The sequence below is a fragment of the Tasmannia lanceolata genome, unplaced genomic scaffold (assembly GCF_043159265.1).
Source record: "Tasmannia lanceolata isolate RefF3 unplaced genomic scaffold, GAP_Taslan_0.1 ptg000004l, whole genome shotgun sequence".
Taxonomy (NCBI): Eukaryota; Viridiplantae; Streptophyta; class Magnoliopsida; order Canellales; family Winteraceae; genus Tasmannia; species Tasmannia lanceolata.
The window spans coordinates 6,621,205-6,636,069 of record NW_027518681.1 but is presented as its reverse complement, the minus strand read 5'-3'; the positions used below and the strand labels follow the sequence as shown (position 1 = coordinate 6,636,069).

The window sequence follows — 14,865 nt, the reverse complement described above, 5'->3', positions numbered from 1 at the left end:
TGAATTTGTTGGCTTTTTGCTATGAATTTGAGAACCAAGGTCATTGATTGGAAATATGAAAGTTGTTTCCACTCTATGCCCCTTGTATAGCATATATCTTCTCACTTTCTTCATTTTCTTTGAGCTTTCCATCTATGTCTTGCCCCTGGTATCGGTTGTAGCTTTTCTAGACAATCTTCTTATTCTTGAAATAATTTTATCAATTCTTCACACTCTTTAGAGGGTAATGCATTTTCAATCGGCATTCACTGAATCAAAGTTTCAGTGCTAGTGTTTATCATTTCAATTTCATCTTTGAAAGGTTGGGATTGGCGCTCCTCCTCTCGTTCAAGTAATTGCTGTGACTCAAGTGGAGTTTCGTCAATTTTGTCCTCATTTGAAGAGGGAGTCTTATTTTAAGATCAGAAGCACACTTAAGAACAGACACAAGTGAACTTTTTGGAACTGACTGAAATTTTATTTAAAGAAAAGCTATTACATCAGACGACCTATCCTGAACATGCTCAGGATTCACAACTCTAAATAAGAAAGGGAAACAGAAGATAACTTGCCTGGACTAGGCATTGACCTTTAACTGTAAGACCGGACTCAACAATTATACTGACCATGATGACTGACTCAACATAAAATAGTAAGTGACTAAAACTTTAACTGCTGCAACTGTTTGGCGTTGAAGGCTCGGCGAAGGCTGGTTCGTTCTGAACATCATCATGGCTGATACTTTCAATTTTGGACAATGATGACTGATTCGCATAGGGAAATGCCCCTAGCTCAAGGATTCTGAGAGTGAACTCTGAAGGACTTAGCAAAATAATCTTGAAAAAGGTAGCCCCTAGAGGAGGAACAGACCAGGGGTACAAGCAAGATTGGATTATCTGGACCAGGCATGATCAGATCATGAGAACGCATAATCGAAAGATTGTGAGATTCTGCATCTGCCAGTTAGGGGATGGCATGAAGATACGATCGAATCGTATGACAGAAGAACGAAAGACGCACGATCAAAAGATTAGATGAGATAGCATAAGATTGCTTTCAACGGATAGATCATGAATGACTAATCCTATGAGATCTTTGGAAATGATGGGATTTATATCCTAACTCAAAGGGAATTTTTTTTTTTTTCACATTTTATCAGTGTTACCTGAAGGCATCAACCTTAATCCTAATCTATCGGAGTGGAGAGAGAATCTCGACTCATGACTTTGTTCGTGTATATAAGGACCGATCGTGACCATTGGAAGATGGACCACGGCCTAATCTAGACACCAATGGGTAGGATCCTAAACTAGGCTCACACACGTGATGCACATGTGTTCGTATACTACATGCATGTGTGGGTTAATCTAGGGGTAAGGCCAAGAGTTCCCTTAGCGCGAATCCCTGCTCGATATACTGTACCAGTGTCCGGCGTATCAGTACGTGAACAAGAGATCCGTTTACGTACCATAAAGGTACCAGGCTAAGGGTGGAATGCTTCTCTAGCACAGAGGCACCAGGTGATGAAATCCCAGTCAACCATGCTAGATAACACTCCGGGTTCCTAAAATAGGACGTGTGTGCACGTGAGATGCAAGGGTTTAGATGCAAGTGATGTAAGTGTGTGCAATAAGTTCGCGCGATCTATGATGCCTTCAGGTTTTGTTAGATTAAGTTTGAGTAAAATGTGATGAGAAAATAAAACAAGACAAACTAATCTGACAAGTATACAAGAGATAGAGTTCTTATGAGCCAGTTAAATTAAATTCAAATGAATTATCTTTTGGAATTTTAATGAAGTTAGGTGATCCCCAGCAGAGTCGCCAAACTGTGGTACCCGGATCCCGTGAGAGGGGTGGGGCGCGAGCCGCCGCGCTCTCTCTCTTGGTCTCTCGTGTCCACGCGATTGGCGTGTGCATTTTAATATTGATTTGAATTCATCTTTCATGTGAACTTGGGATCACTAAGGCAATCCGAACTCCACACGAAAGAGAATGACAGAGTCGCCACCTAGATGTGGGATCTAGGACCCGAAATTAACCAGAAATCTAGACTCGCTACCTGGTTACGAGAATGGAAGGTATGGGGAGTTATCCACCACATGCACCATTCCTGCCCGATAATCGGTCTTCGATTCCAAAAGCTAACTCTTTTAAATTTATTTTAAATGGCTCATTCAACTCTATGTTAAAGTGCGAACTAAGTGACATGCATCCTAACATCTAATTTCAATGTGAATCCTAAATGTGTATCTTGATTTATTAATTTGTCTGGATTCAATCTAAGTGAAAGTTCTCCTAAAATTCTAATTTCATGGAAAGTCCTAAGTGATTTGATTAAGCATTTACAAGAGAATTAATATACAAAACACCACAATTTGTTGTGGTGCCGACTCGCGGGTGGTATGCCATCAGACATCCAAGCTGCCTACGTACCCAAGCCTCACTGGGATCAGAGTCGACGTAGTTCGGTGCACCTAAGCTAAGTTACATATGCCTAACTCAACTAAGACACCGACCTAGACGGGATTGACTGTTTCAACAGTTTTAGGAGAAGTTATTTAATTCAAGTTGAAGATTTTATTATCTTAGGATTTCATCTAAGATGCTATATGATTCTCATCTAAATGCAAATGATCCCTTAGACTAATGCAGGTTTGCCTTACATCCTAGTTTACTAGGCTTGTCCTAGGGAAAGATTGGGTGACTAGTGTAACTAGACCTATGGCACGGTTGCTATACATAGCAAGCGTCCGTGATGAGGCCGGACTCCTAACTCTAGGACTCCCTAAAACTTAGGACACGACACGACACCGGTGTTCCTAAATTGGGCTCTAAGGGTCCTTACGACGGAAATCATAATCCAATGGTTCCGAGAGACACGAGATGAATCGAGATGATGAATAGTGTGAGGGAATGGGAAAGATAGAGAAAGGTGCGACTGAACTTGGGAGTGCCAAATTGCCTACGTACCCCGTGATGGGGATCAAGCCACACGTAGTTCCACTGGGGAGGTTGCTTGGATTTTGGAAAACAGGTTTGGTATTTGGATCAGGAATCGGGTTTGTATTTGAGCATTGGACTTGAGATTCAAAAACATTGATATAGCAATGGGATTTTGGAATTGGGAATTTGCATCAAAGAATTGAGCATATTGGAATCATCAAGGGTTTGAATTTTCGGAATTCAAAGTGGGCGGGCTTATGAGATTCGGCCAAATGGATTCAGACATGCGACTCGGATTGTGTTGGGATATGACTTGGTTGGATTGGGTTAATGGTTAGGGTCAAGTGAGTCGGGTCTAAGTTAGGAGCAAACCCGAGACTAGCCATGGTCTAACTAGGAGGAAGCAGGGTACAAACCAGGGTGCGGACCAGGGTGCACCAGGGTGCGAACCAGCAGGGAACCAGGGTGCGAACCAGCAGGGAACCAGGGTGCGAACCAGCAGGGGAACCAGGGTGCAACCAGCAGGGAACCTGGGTGCAACCAGCAGCGAACCTGGGTGCAACCAGGGTCTAACCAGAGTGCGAACCAGCAGGGAACCAGGGTGCGAACCAATATCGAACCAGGGTGCGAACCAGTAGGGAACCAGGGTGCAACCAGCAGGGAAGCAGGGTGCGAACCAGTAGGGAACCAGGGTGCGAACCAGTAGGGAACCAGGGTGCAACCAGCAGGGAACCAGGGTGCGAATCAGTAGGGAACCAGGGTGCAACCAGCATCGAACCTGGGTGCAACCAGCAGCGAACCTGGGTGCAACCAGGGTCTAACCAGAGGCTAACCAGGGGGAAAACAGACCCTACATGCTTCCTAACATGGTTTTTCTTTTAAAGTAAAAGATATGCATGAAAACAGACCCTACATAGAATTGAAATAAATGCCTACCTCTTTGGAAACCCACTTTGTGTTTGATTTTTCTTTGATGGTAATTCCTTGAAGATGATTCCTTGCTTGATAATGACTGCTTTTGATATATATCACCCAACGTATAAAATCACCCGATCCGGCAAGGATGGCCGAACCCTTGAAGAGATGAGGGAGAGGGATGAATTTTCTAAGAGAGGGGTTCTTTTTCTTCTTCCCTTTGGATGGTGGGATGAGAGGGTATTTATAGGAGAATGGGATAGGAGGTTAGGTGAGGTTAGGTGAGGTTAGGTAAGGTTAGGTGAGGTTAGGTGGTTAGGTGAGGTTAGGTGAGGTTAGGTGAGGTTTGGATGGTTAGGATGAGAGGAGAGGTTAGGTGAGGTTAGGTGAGGTTTGGATGGTTAGGATGAGAGGAGAGGTTAGGTGGTTTTGGATGGTTAGACCCAGGTCAAGATCTGCCATTGATCTAACGATTTACGGAAATCGGGTCTCGGAATGGAATCAGGGTTCGGGCTATGAAGTGACCCTATCTTATTTTGTCCCGATTGATGATCCGTAAAGTCAGATCAAGATATTAATGACCTAAAACATATATTAGGTTATTGTTGGTTAAAGTAAAGCAAAATGTGGGTGTCTACAGTAGTAGGCCGACACCTGTCCTGGAGTAGGTGAACTCAAGCCTATCACAGGCCGACACCTGTCCTGGAGTAGGTGAACTCCAGCCTATAGCAGGCCACCACCTGTCCTGGAGTAGGCGAACTCAAGCCTATCACAGGCCGACACCTGTCCTGGAGTAGGTGAACTCCAGCCTATAGCAGGCCACCACCTGTCCTGGAGTAGGTGAACTCAAGCCTACCACAAGCCCACACCTGTCCTGGCATAGGTCATCCTACGTCATCAAGTTTCCCTCTATAAAAGGGAGTTCAAAGCTCAAACCAAGGGTAATGAAAAACTTCCTCTCCTCCAAAAACTCTTAAACTAGCTCTGCACTCCTGCTCATATACTGACTTGAGTGTCAAGGGCCTGTCCGGAGTAACACCCGGGTTGGTCTTCTGACCTCGTTTGCTTCTGTGCAGAACACAGTTCCTTCATTTCAAACTCGCTGAACTCGACTCCTTCACTTCGGTTCCTCTGGTCATCCAGCTCAGCTCTTACGTCACTGCCGTACCTGTTACCGATTTTCGGTCTAACACATCGCACGGGTTTCATACTAGTGGTAATATTAAGAGACATGTTTGAGACGACCCATTTGAAAGTGACCCATGGGTCCACCCGGCCCGTCAAAAGTAGGCCGGGCCGGGTGGACCCAACCTGTTATATGCTTTTATGTACTATAAACCCTTTCTTTTGGGTGTGGTAGTCATGGCATTAATGGTCCCCCTAGTATCCAAACTACCCTTCTCTTAGTTGATAATTGATTAAATTGTTTGATGGTGGTTCGAGGACAATTTTATCACTGGGAATTTTCCTCTTTACTTTTTGTCGAAAAAATTTCAGGGATCTTTTCGAGGGAAGTGATATCTTCGCCTCCTTTTCCGTCACATGTCTGACGCGTGTCTAAGCATAGGGCACATGGGAGAGAGGTTTTTAAAAACAAAACAAAAATTCTTTATAATAAAACAGGTGACCCGTGGGTACACCATGCCCGTGTGGGTGGGGTCCGGGTCCACCAATGAGTGACCCGTAAAATTCCGGGTCATATTTTACCCGGCCCGTATAACCCGGACTTGTACGGGGTTGGGTGAAACCCGGCCCGGCCCACCGTTTGCCAAGTCTACCCGTAAAAACCCAAATGATCGAGATTTTATGTGGTGAAAGGCCTTATAGTCCCATATTTCACCCAACCCGGCCCACCGTTTGCCAAGTCTACCTGTAAAAATCCAAATGATCTAGATTTTATGTGGTGAAAGGCCTTATAGTCCCATATTTCAGAAAGTACTGTACGGACCACATCATAGGATGATCTAAAACGTGCATGTGATGGCACATAACGTAAATAGGTTGTGCCCAAAAAATCATTTCCATAGGATGATCCTAGACCTCCAATATGATACATATTATAGTAAATATGATCCATAGGATGGTCCATCACATGGACGGTTTGGATCATCATATTATAGTGTGAAAATAAAAACAACAACAAAAAAAAGGTGACCCCCGGGTACACCCGGCACATGCGGGTAGGGTCCGGGTTCACCAAATAGTGACCCGTAAGATTCATTAGCTTACAGTTCGAGAAGAGAAGCGAAGCTGACTTGTTAGATTGCGCTAGCTACTTGCTTGTTAGAGTAAGGCTTAGAAGCTAAAGATGAGATTCCTGATTCTTGCATTGTTTCCGACGCTAAGGTGACTTGTTAGGTTGCGCTAGCTACTTGCTTTTTAGAGTAAGGCTTAGAAGCTAAAGATGAGATTCCTGATTCTTGCATTGTTTCCACGCTTGCATTGATTCTTGCATGGTGGGGTTAGAGCATCCAGTCGGCAATCTTTTTGGCCTGACAACGACGTCTTATGTTCTCTGAGTCGCACCGTGTCATTTGTAACCCGGCCCGTACCACCCAGACCTGTACGGGTTGAGTGAAACCCTGCCTTGTGGTGAACCAACTGATTATTGGACTCAAATTTAGTGCAATAATCGGTTGGTGACTACACAATCGGTTTTAATAATAATAATCTAAAGGTAGAGATACAGTACATATTCGATAAAAAAAGGTCCTGCTAAATCCATCTCTTTCCCAAAACAAGCCCTTTGAATTCTTCAAGTTTCTATAATTTTTTTCTCACGAGGTTTCTTACCTTTACATTCTATATATAGCCGCCACATTAGAAATTGAACCCTAAAGAAAGAAAGAAAGCTTCCTCTGCTCCCTTACTCTCCATCTCTCTTTCTTCAATATACGGAAGAGAGAGAGAGAGCGAGAGAGTGGTGATGGAGAGTAGCCTCGTCTTCCCTAGACTTCGTACCAACAGTTTCTTATCCCACCCTGTACGGATTCCTCTAATACGCTCTTCTCCTTCTTCAGAAAAAAGACATGTTCCACCTTCATTCCTCAAGGTATTATATTCTCCTTTTGTCAATTTCCTTATCTGTTTATATGGGTTTTTTTTTTTTTTTTTTTCGATTTTGTAGTTCTGGTTTAGTGATTTGCATCTTCTCGATGTTATCTTGGACCCCTTTTGCTGTTTTCAAATATAGTTTTAAGATTTTTGGGATGAATGATTGTAGGGTTTTCTCATTCTTAGGAAAATTGGTGGGTTATGTTTTTATTTGAGAATTTTATAACCCACCAATTTTAGAGAATTTTAGGGCTTAGGAAACTGATAATTTTAGAGAATTTTGCCCTTCAATTATTTTATTTTTTTTAGAGAATTTCCCTATCTTTTACATGGGTTTTCTCCTTGATGAGGGCAATCGATTTTGTAGTTCTGGTTTAGGCCCTTTTTGTTTGAGATAATGCCAACTGATTGTGAGTCCAAAACCAATTATTGGACTAATTTTGAGTCCAATAATTGGTTTTGGACTCACAATCTGTTTTCATAATCTTCAACGAACAGGGCCTTAGTGACATGCATCTTCTCGATGTTATCTTGGACCCCTTTTTATTTTTTTCAAATATTGTTTTTAGAATATTGGGATGATTGATTGTAGGGTCCTCTTTCTTAGGAATATTGGTGGGTTATAATTTTAGAGAATTTTTTTCTTGTATCATAGTTTGTTGTGTGCCTAATTGGCCGTGACACAAATAAAAAGGGGAAAAATAGAAAAGAGAAGGGAAGGGTTGATTCGAGGCAACCAGACTGCCTAACGGTTCAATTCGAGAGGAACCATGACTCTCCTAAAACATAAGTTTCTGTTTTAGTTGCAAATTCTCTATGTTTTCATTAGAATATACTTCTTAAATACAAGCAAAAGGTAGTGGCACATCACAAGCCCATCTACCCACTTACTAGACACTATCACCAATAACTAACCACCACAAACCTAAACCTCATAACCATAACCGGATAACAGCTACACTCTAACTACCTCATAAACGCCACAATAACGTGCAAAATTTATAGTTACGGAGAGAATATTCTTCTTGGAAGGGGATTGAGCCCTCTTTTAGCTTGGAGATTGGAGATGGCGGCTATAGCTATGGTTTTCTCTTGGACTGCCCTTCATGGTTTGCCTTTTCAATTGAGGCATCATAGAGAGCCACTCATTGGTTTGTGGCATTTTTCGTTAGGCTAAGTTTTATTTCCTCATTTTGTTGTTTAATAGTAGTAAAACAACACACCAAAAAGTAAAAATGTTTTAAAAATATAAAAACCATTATATCAAGTAAATATAACAAAAAGACATATTTTACTACTTAGTATATCTATTACAGGCCGACCCGAACTAGTTTGGGACAAAGGCTTTGAGTTGAGAGAGTTGAGTATATCTATTACAGCTGTGAAATTAGTTCTTAATGGGTCTAATTAATATCAAATTTAGTGAAAAGTCAATAAAACCAAATAACCAATCATTAATCATACCAAATGACTAAATATAAATATTACAAACATCCAATCAAGTTTGAAATTGTTCAAATTTCTCATCTCCTACGAGCATTCAGAAATCAGATCATTGTACTCAATTAAATAGTACACCTCGTCATCACCACCACCAACTCCACAAACATTATCATCAATACTGATGTCTTCTCAACCTAAATCCTCAGTGATGAAAGCAATAGGACCATCTTCTATTATCCTATCCATCAAGACACCAAGGTTGTCTAGGCTGACCAGGTCGCTGGTGGTTGATGTCTTCCTCTGGAAATCCTTAGTATAAAATATCATGAATTTTAACCAGTTCAACTTTAAAGTGTGGGTCTTGAGAAGTGAGAACATTAATTAAAGGCATTATACAATTCTCAAAACTTCAAATTGTAGTGGACAGGCACCAGATCATCTAATCACTAATGCCATATGCTATTTTTCTTTGCGGAGTGGATTGTGCTAGAAAGTAATCCAGTCATTTTGCTTCTCGTCTCACTATAATCCAAGGTATCTCTCTTGTTTCTACTATTTTTATTTCTTTCCCGCTGATTTCATTGTTGATTTGGAAATCCCTATTGCTTTAAGGAAGGAAAGCCGAAGTTGAATCTCTCACCCAATATCAAATGTTGTCTCGTACTCGTGTCATCGTGTGACCCTTCCTGCGATTACCCAATGAAGACCTGCCACTCGAGATCATCGATATGGTGTTCCACAGCACCAAGGCTCTACAGGAGTCTAATTACCAAGCATTTGTATCTTCCATTTCTTATGTGTCAGTCCCAAATAGTGTTGCAGAGGCTACTACTCATCCTAAGTGAAAATTAGCTATGATAGAAGGGATGAGAGCCCTGGAAAGTAATAATACTTGGAAAATGGGGACCTAGCTATCATAAAGGAAAATGGGGACCAACCTCAAGGCGAGGTTGGTGGCAAAGAGATATACCCAGATAGATGGAATTGACTATAATGGGATCTTTGCTCGTGTAGTAAGAATAAACACAATTCATTTACTCCTCTTTCTAGCGACAAACCTTCCATGACCGATAGGGATTGTGTTGCATGGAAATACAATTAATTAGTAGACAAGGTGGATTCCTTTTGCTTCAATTCCCTCGTTTTTTGGTAGTAAAAAAAGACTTTAAGAATAGGTAATAAGATTTTGGAGATGGAAACATTAGTTGAGAAAAATATGAATTGTGTTGCATGGATTCGGATTCTCGTGTCAAGATCTGATATGGATCAGAGGTGTCGGATTCGGCAAACTCCCAAAAAGTAGGATTCACGGGTTCGGTAGTGTTTCTTCAATAAAATGAAATAAATAAAATTTTAATATACACACACACACATACATACATACATACATTTATATAAAAAATTTAAGGGTGGAGGCTTGAGGTGTTGGCATTGTTATTAAGAGAGCCGAAGAAGAAGGGGGAAGGGACATGACTACGACGAGAATCCAGATGTGTCCCACGCGATTCCATGTCTGAAACGCGTGTCAAAACGGATTTGGCATTTCTTTTTGGGGGTGGGGGGCAAAGAATCCATGCAACACGATGTACGACCTACAACACTACAAACAGATGAAGAGTTGATCTTATTGATCTGAATGCTAGTTTTGAGTCACACCTCCTCTTTCTCTAACGAATTTGCATCCATATTGGCCTCTTCATGAACATGAAGAAACCCCGTCCATCATAAATATCAATAATCTCTTTGATGATATCTACTAGCCTCCAAGGAACCATTGTCCCTCACATCACCCAACTTATGGCATTAACAGTTGCCTCCATCTCAGTAGGCCCCACAAAATAGGATGAGAAGGCCTACCTCAAGAGCTTTTTATTCACTAAACATGTGGTCAAGGTTTTAAATGTCAGTTTTCGTATGCATGTCGATTGCCACAGAAATGAAAACATGTCGGTTTCGGTCATATTTTGGCGTGAATCCTTTAAAATCATGCAAGTTTTTGAAAATGCATACAAATGATAGGAATTTAAGATGACTTCATGAAATGCTAGAATAAGAACAATTACACACTTAGAAACCATCACATAAGCAAATCAAAACTCGATAATGATTTAACAAGATCAAAGTCATCAAACACCTAATGGCATGCATTGTCATGCATGCCTGGAACAATAAAGTCCACTCAGCAAAATATATATGTGTCAAATAAAACAAAATGTAGGGAAAAAGCCACTCCATTCATTAATTTCATATTAAAAAAAATAAATAAATTATTTAATTTTCTAAATAAAAAATCCCGACCTTTTTTGTACGTCTCTCTTACGATTCATCATGAGTTATCTTGGTGATAAGCAATAAATGCTAGGGAGCTTATACTAGCTCCTATGATTCCCAGATATGGTTACAGACAGTCTTACAGATAAGGACCCAAACACATGGACAGAGATACAATTTTGCATTTTCTGAATCTAGGACAGATATAGATACGGGTGTCCCAGACCATAAGACACACCACATGTTTAAATACAATATCATAAAACTTAACTAAATTTATCTTCGAAGACAGAACTAATAATAAATTTAAAATAGCATCTATAAGACTCACATACTCTAAATTAAAAAAACAAAAACAAATATGTCATCTCTCTATCTCTCTCTCTCTCTCTCTCTCTCTCTCTCTCTCTCTCTCTCTCGCTCGCTCGTCTTCTATTCTTCCATGCTTCCTCATTGGTCCCCATCTCAATTTGCATGCGAGCAAGTGATAAAGGTGATGCCATTTTTATAATTTTGAAAGAATAATTCATTATTATAAAAAATTATCATAAAAGGAGGTGTCAGTTTATGATACTCTGATACTTGTGTAGGACCAATGTATCGTGTCTAACACAATATGATATCAATACTCGTACTATGATACTTAGTTGATACTTTTGTTGTTTAAAATAACTATAATATTTCAGACATGTGCCACTCTTTTTTTAACTAAATATCATGCTTTTTTTTGGTTAAAATAACTATAATATTTCAGACATGTGCCACTCTTTTTTTAACTAATTATCATGCTTTTTGTTGGTTAAAATAAATATAATATTTCATACATATGCCACTCTTTTTTAACTACATATCACCACATGGACCAATGAATATAATAGATCAAAACGACTTGGAAATGAGAAAAAAAAAACAAATGACATTTTTAGAGAGGAATGGGGGAGAAATCGAGACAAGGATAAATTGGTGAGCTTGAGGCATGTGCTAAATCTGATGGATTATATGATGAATAACCCATTGTTGCTGCACTGAGAGGAACCAGAGCTATTCAAATCGGGGTTTCTATGTGAAGGAAGACAAGGATGCTCTATATCTGAGGATCATCATGCTAAGGCTTGCGAAGGAGGATGTTCGGTTTCAAACATTTAAAAAGAAAAGAAAAGAAAAGAAGGAGAACAACCTAATCATGCTTTCTTCTCTTCTCCTTATGTATTCTCTGTCTCCGTCTTTTCTTCTACTTCCTCTTTCGTCTTCCATAATTCCCTACTCCCCCCACAACTATCATATTTCCAACATCTTCACCCTCTTGTAATTCACTATCATGCTATTTTAAATTTATTATTGACTCCATCTTCTAGTTAAATCTATTCAAGCTTTATTTATTTTATTTATAGATGTCTTTTGCCTTACACACGGTCCACACGGACATGGTATGGTGTACCTAATCTGTACCCATGCCCTACATTTTCGAAAAAGCCGAGGATAATTTATATTCCCATGTTTTTGTCTGTAGCAGTATTGTATCTATCATCTGGGTTTTACAGGTTTTTGGATGCATAAGAGTCCCATTATTATTTATTTTCATGGAGCCCTTTTATGGACAAAATAATCTCATTCTCATGTCAGTTTCCTTAAGTTAGTTGTTATATTATATTTAATTCATGAACACTTAGCTTTAGAGGTATAATGAATTCGTAGCCATATGGACACTACTTGATCAAACTCAAACTTATTATATCCATTTGCATTCTTTGCAGATTCAAAATCCGTTCCCGTCTCTTTCTTCCCAATGTCAAGTAGCTTCGAGCACAAGATGTGAAGCACTGGGGCCAAACACTTCTAGGTGTGTATATTAACAAACCAAATCTGTCCCATCTCTTTGAAATTGAACTTAAAGATGCACATTTTCTGGCTTCTATTTGGCTTTATTCTACTGATTTATTTTCAGCATGGATTACATTATTAATGTCAATGGATTGTCTTCAAACATGGGAAGGCTCAATATTGTATACCGATGGTACTTCACTTTAAAGATCGTGTCAATTGGGAATTCTTATTGGACAAGTGCTTTGACATAAAAGCTGGGACCAGCTATAATTTAGTCCATTTAGCTAACCATTTTGTATGCATTCCATTAACATTACTTTAAATTTTCTTTTGTTGGGAATTCTTTTTGTACTCACTTTTATCATTTGATTAACGGTTTTGTTTCCTATCAAGATCTATCTCTTTATCAGACATTTGTTTTAGTTATATCATCTCTGAAGTATCGATGCTGACTGAATGAAGCATGGTGTCATTTGAGCTATGATTTGGCCGACACTTCAAATTTATTGTCGACACACGTGTCATGTCTTGTCCGACAAGACACCCGTGTCCACACGAGTCGACACTCCTTTAGACACTTTTAAATGTACTGCTAGAAGTATCAATAACTCTATATGTATGTATGTGCATGAGTGTGACACTATTTCTAGATTTTAGGGGTTGCCACTTCATAAACCTCATATGCTTGTCGAAACTCGGCACACAAATCCGTGTCCACAAATCCTGATTATACATACTTTCTATTTTAGCCGTGTCCCCGTTTCTAGCTTTTTGGAGTTTGCCGTGTCCGACACTCCGTGTCCGTGTTGACACGCGACACTCGTGTCCGTGTCCACAAATCATAGCATTTGAGTGGAAGAAGGCCATCTTAGAAGAAATGAAAACCCTTATTAGGAATGATACATGCAAACCTTTCAAATTGCTTGTGCACTGTTTCTCACAAATGATTGCATATATTTGAAATTTAACATAGCCAGATCTATCTAAAATCACCGTGATCACACGGTTCTGGAAGGGTTTACCCAATGGGGTGGATTATTTAGACATCTACCTAGTAGCAAAAATGAAACTGTAATGTTGGTCATCATGGTTGTTGTGACCAAGAATTGGGCGTTGCACCGATTGTATATGAAGAACACATTCTTACTATCATCCAGGGAGACTCCCTTTGTGATCAGGTGATTCAGTGATGGCGGCAGTTGCCCGTGGAGATTTGCAGATGCTATATAGGAGATTTTGGATACATTGGAGGGACACTCCATTGAGTTTCAGCATGTTTGGAAGTCAGCCAACTCAATGTGGATCTACTCGCTCGAGAGTTGATGTTATTATTGCTTGATCATCTTGTTCCTTGAGGATTTGTCGGCTCCCAGATCATATTTTTTTTGTGGTTTTTTCTCAACTGTATTCTCTTATGCGGTATTTTCTTCTTTTTTTCTTGTTTTCTTTGTACTGCTTTTGCGTTGAGCATCTTGGTCATGGGGATTTTGCCCCTTCTTTAATAATATTTCAGCATCATTCAAGAAAAAAAAAACACTAACTTGATGTAAGCATGGGCTGTAAATGAATTTACAGTCACAAACCTGCTAATAAATTCAAGGGAATATCAGAGCCTCACTGGAAATCTTGTTATTGAAATTTCTTAGTAATAGTATTCTGTCCATAAACCAGCAGATTGATCAGTTCCCGAAAATTCACTATGAGAAATTCAGGATTGAAGAACTTCACCCATAGACTGAAAAATCTGAAGAAAACAACCCCGCAATTCAGGGAGATTATGAAAAAAATTCAGTACACTAAATCTCAGTGCACGAATAGAATTCTCAGTCATTATTTGCATCAGATCACGGCCTAGCTGTCTCCATAGAAACAGCCAGAAATTTCTGTGGTTTGAATTTCAGAGCTATGGAATGTCTCGGAGATGCAGCAACTTTAATTCACAAGAACCCTCATTAGGTCTTGGCATCTTTGACACCGGCACACAAACAGAATCATATAGATGCACAAGCTGAAGATGAAATAAACAGCAGGAATACACAAACTAAAGTGCTGAAACTTTTACAGTGTAAAAAATTGACCTTGTGAATTTGTCACCCTTGGTTTTAATCATGGTTTCAAATTTTGGGCTGAAATTTCGGATTTCGGCCATGACCGAAACCGAAATACATACCGAAATTTTAAAAATTCCCCAAAATTTTAAGATTTACACCGAAATTTTGTTTTGGGCCGAAACGGAAATTTCAAACCTTGGTTTTAATCGCCTTTATTCACAGACAAACTATCCGTGGGTTATCAACTAGACTTGTACCTCCTAGGAATTAATCTTTCAAAACCAGCAAACTACTTAAGAATTTCAGAGTTATGATCAAGGAGTTGTGGACCGTTTGCTAGAAAATCAAGTTCTAAACCATCTAGATCTGTTAAACATTTTCAT

At 39.7% G+C, this 14,865-nt stretch overlaps 1 protein-coding gene across 2 annotated transcripts in view; it reads left to right on the top strand.

Annotated features, from left to right (window-relative positions):
- LOC143876156 (branched-chain amino acid aminotransferase 2, chloroplastic-like) overlaps window positions 1-14,865 on the top strand; it is a 61,261-nt gene that overhangs the window by 14,065 nt on the left and 32,331 nt on the right. The window contains exons 1-2 of one of the 2 annotated variants that reach the window (XM_077377839.1): window positions 6,551-6,891; window positions 12,362-12,447. In XM_077377839.1, the coding sequence (XP_077233954.1) occupies window positions 6,766-6,891; window positions 12,362-12,447 (212 nt within the window). In that variant the 5' untranslated portion in view covers window positions 6,551-6,765. Of the gene's footprint in view, window positions 1-6,550; window positions 6,892-12,361; window positions 12,448-14,865 lie in introns of those variants that run through there. The other variant, XM_077377840.1, reaches the window with a different exon arrangement.